At 45.5% G+C, this 1,263-nt stretch overlaps 1 protein-coding gene across 1 annotated transcript in view; it reads left to right on the forward strand.

The window, feature by feature from the left end:
• The window catches only part of LOC112073366 (RING finger protein 44-like), a 30,616-nt gene extending 29,973 nt beyond the window's left edge, over positions 1 to 643 (forward strand). Inside the window, exon 5 of the mRNA XM_024140678.2 lies at positions 446 to 643. Within this exon, the coding sequence (XP_023996446.1) occupies positions 446 to 643 (198 nt within the window). The remainder of the gene's footprint in view (positions 1 to 445) is intronic.
• The last annotated feature ends 620 nt before the right edge of the window (positions 644 to 1,263 follow it).

The raw sequence follows: 1,263 nt of genomic DNA on the forward strand, positions 1-1,263 counted from the left end.
TCAACTCCCGACAACACGCCACTCAACTCCCGACAACACGCCATTCAACTCCCGACAACACACCATACCACTTCAGTCGTGTTCACTGTCGATGTAGCACCCCTACCAACACTATTTCTTTCTTATGCTGTTTAGCAGCACGATATTTGCTAATATTCTTGACATCATTGCATCTGAGCTATGGACATATTATATTCACTCTTGTTGTTGTGTTGGTGTAGCGTAAGGATTGGGCCGTAGATGGCTGGTAATACCCATAGATCATAGATTGCATTTAATTCATAGCTTATTATTTCTTTACTGCTTTGATTTTATGTAGAATTGTTTTCTTGAGGACGGCCCTGTCAGTCTTGTTCTGTATGGTTAACCACCGTTTATTACTACCAATTTTTGTTATTAACAGTGTGTGTTCTGTCTGTCTTTTTTTCTCTCTCTCTTTTTCTAGCTCATCCAAGCCTGTACAATGCAGCATTTGCCAGTGTCTTACCAAGCTTTCCCACCCCTAATCTCCAGCGAACATTTTATATTGCACCCCAACCCTCCGGGGCCGCCCCCCCACCACCAGCCTCCTCACCTTACTCGTCTCAGCCAGTTTCTCCCTCTCCAGAGGCAGCACCCACGCATGGTGAGTACCCTCGCCTGAGTCCCAAATGGCTCCCTACACCCTATATAGTGCACTACTTTTGACCAGGGCCCTATTCCCTATATAGTGCACTACTTTAGACCAGGGCCCATGGGGTTCTGGTCAAAAGTAATAATCATTTATTAAACTTTAATAGCGCTATTCATTACGTACTTTCATTACAATAATCTCAGCGCTTTATAAGTAACAACAACAAAAATAGATGCAATTTAGAAAAATCAACATGATGGACAGTCGTTAGAAAGTTCATGGTTTGAGTCTGAGGGAGGTGGACTCGCAGGGAGAGGAAGTCTGGGGGCAGGGAGGGAGGTGGCCTCGCAGGGAGAGAAAGTCCGGGGGCAGGCAGGCAGGGAGAGAAAGTCCGGGGGCAGGCAGGCAGCACGGTCTCTTCAAGGTGTCTCGCTGTCTCTGGCTTTTCCATGGTAGGAGCTAAGCCACTGCAGTCCATGGACTCTGTAGTAGCGCGCTAGCTAGCTAGCAACTCCGTCACTACTACCAACAGGAAGTGAAGTATACAAATAACAACACATATTGATACTTATTTAATAACAAAGTTATACAACACCCAATTCCCCTGTGTGTAAAAGTAATCGCTCCCTTACATCAATAACTGGTTGTGC

Source organism: Salvelinus sp. IW2-2015, unplaced genomic scaffold (genome assembly GCF_002910315.2).
Source record: "Salvelinus sp. IW2-2015 unplaced genomic scaffold, ASM291031v2 Un_scaffold2245, whole genome shotgun sequence".
Classification (NCBI taxonomy): domain Eukaryota; kingdom Metazoa; phylum Chordata; class Actinopteri; order Salmoniformes; family Salmonidae; genus Salvelinus; species Salvelinus sp. IW2-2015.